We start from the raw sequence: 1278 nt of genomic DNA on the forward strand, positions 1-1278 counted from the left end.
GGGCCCAGGAGGCGGCCGCCGAGGAGCCGCCGCCGGCGGACACCCCCGCCGCCTCGGTGTCTGCGCTCGACCTGGGGGAGCAGCGGGAGCGCTGGGAGACGTTCCAGAAGCGGCAACGGCTCAGCTTCGAGGGCGCCGCCAAGCTGCTGCTGGACACCTTGTGAGTACGGCGGGGGCGGCGGGCCAGCACCTGCGAGGTGCGCACCGGCGGCCAGACCCGAGGCTGGGTGCGGAGCCGGGGCCAGGCGCCCGCTACCCCGGCTTGCTGCTCAGGACGGTGTCCGGCTGCAGACGCGGGGGGGGGGGGTGGCGCTCATCGGGAGAAAACATCCCGTGGGTTCCCCGCCACCAAAACCGTTTTACCCGTATTTGCACGTGCTTTCGGAGGGCGGGCGGGAGGAAAGGTCCAAAGGGAGACTTAAGCGGCCTTGGGGAGCGAAGGCCCGTTGTTCAGGGCAGTTCCCGGGAGGGAAGCGCGCGCAAAGCGACGGCCCTGGAACAAGGCGTGCGGGAGGGAAGGGGAAGCTCAGACTTTGTGCTCTCTCACCTAGGGTCTGGGGTGGCAGGCTTTACTTTCTTCAGCTCCATCTGTGCTTCTGAAGTGCTTCCAGCCTTAGATGGCCTACGGAGCACCTCAGAGGTCCTTTTGTGGGAAAAGAGCTGGTAACTCCTCTAGCCAGAACTGCCTCCTTTTTACCAAACGGGATGTGAACCCCTTCTTCCGTTAACAAAGGTACTACAGAGAAATACTGCATACCCTAGCTATACAGGCTCTCACTCGCAGGTGAATTGAAAAAGAACAATAAAAGACGAAGAAAACTAATATTAACAATTGCTTTAAAAAAATCTGAACTGCTTTCCATAAACAGCAAGATGTTCTTTTTTTTCTTTGGTCCAGAAGTTCTCTTGGTTTTGGTGCCTCCTTTCTGAAACAGACGATTTAATCAGCTTTCTTTGTGCCTTGCTTTTTAGTCTTATCCTCTTGGGCTATAAATTGAATACTTTAAACTATTAATTTAAAACTAAAGCTAATTAAAAATTAAAAGTGCCATTTGTGGAGTACCTGTTGTGTCCTAGCTTCTGGGAAGACTGAGTGACCCTCTGTAAAGATCCTTGGGGCTGGGCACAGTGGCACAAGCCTGTAATTCTAGTCTTTAGGAGGCTGAGGCAGAGGAGTACCGAGATTTCAAGGCCAACCTGGGCTACAGAAACATCCTTTCTCAGAAGAGAGAGAGAGAGAGAGAGAGAGAGAGAGAGAGAGAGAGAGAGAGAGAGAGA

The 1278-nt window shown here is 54.6% G+C and overlaps 1 protein-coding gene across 1 annotated transcript in view; it reads left to right on the forward strand.

The window, feature by feature from the left end:
- The window catches only part of Cenpv (centromere protein V), a 23694-nt gene that overhangs the window by 784 nt on the left and 21632 nt on the right, over window positions 1–1278 (forward strand). The window contains exon 1 of the mRNA XM_026780788.1: window positions 1–160. This exon is cut by the window's left edge and continues 784 nt beyond it. Within this exon, the coding sequence (XP_026636589.1) occupies window positions 1–160 (160 nt within the window). The remainder of the gene's footprint in view (window positions 161–1278) is intronic.

Source organism: Microtus ochrogaster, chromosome 7 (assembly GCF_000317375.1).
Source record: "Microtus ochrogaster isolate Prairie Vole_2 chromosome 7, MicOch1.0, whole genome shotgun sequence".
Classification (NCBI taxonomy): domain Eukaryota; kingdom Metazoa; phylum Chordata; class Mammalia; order Rodentia; family Cricetidae; genus Microtus; species Microtus ochrogaster.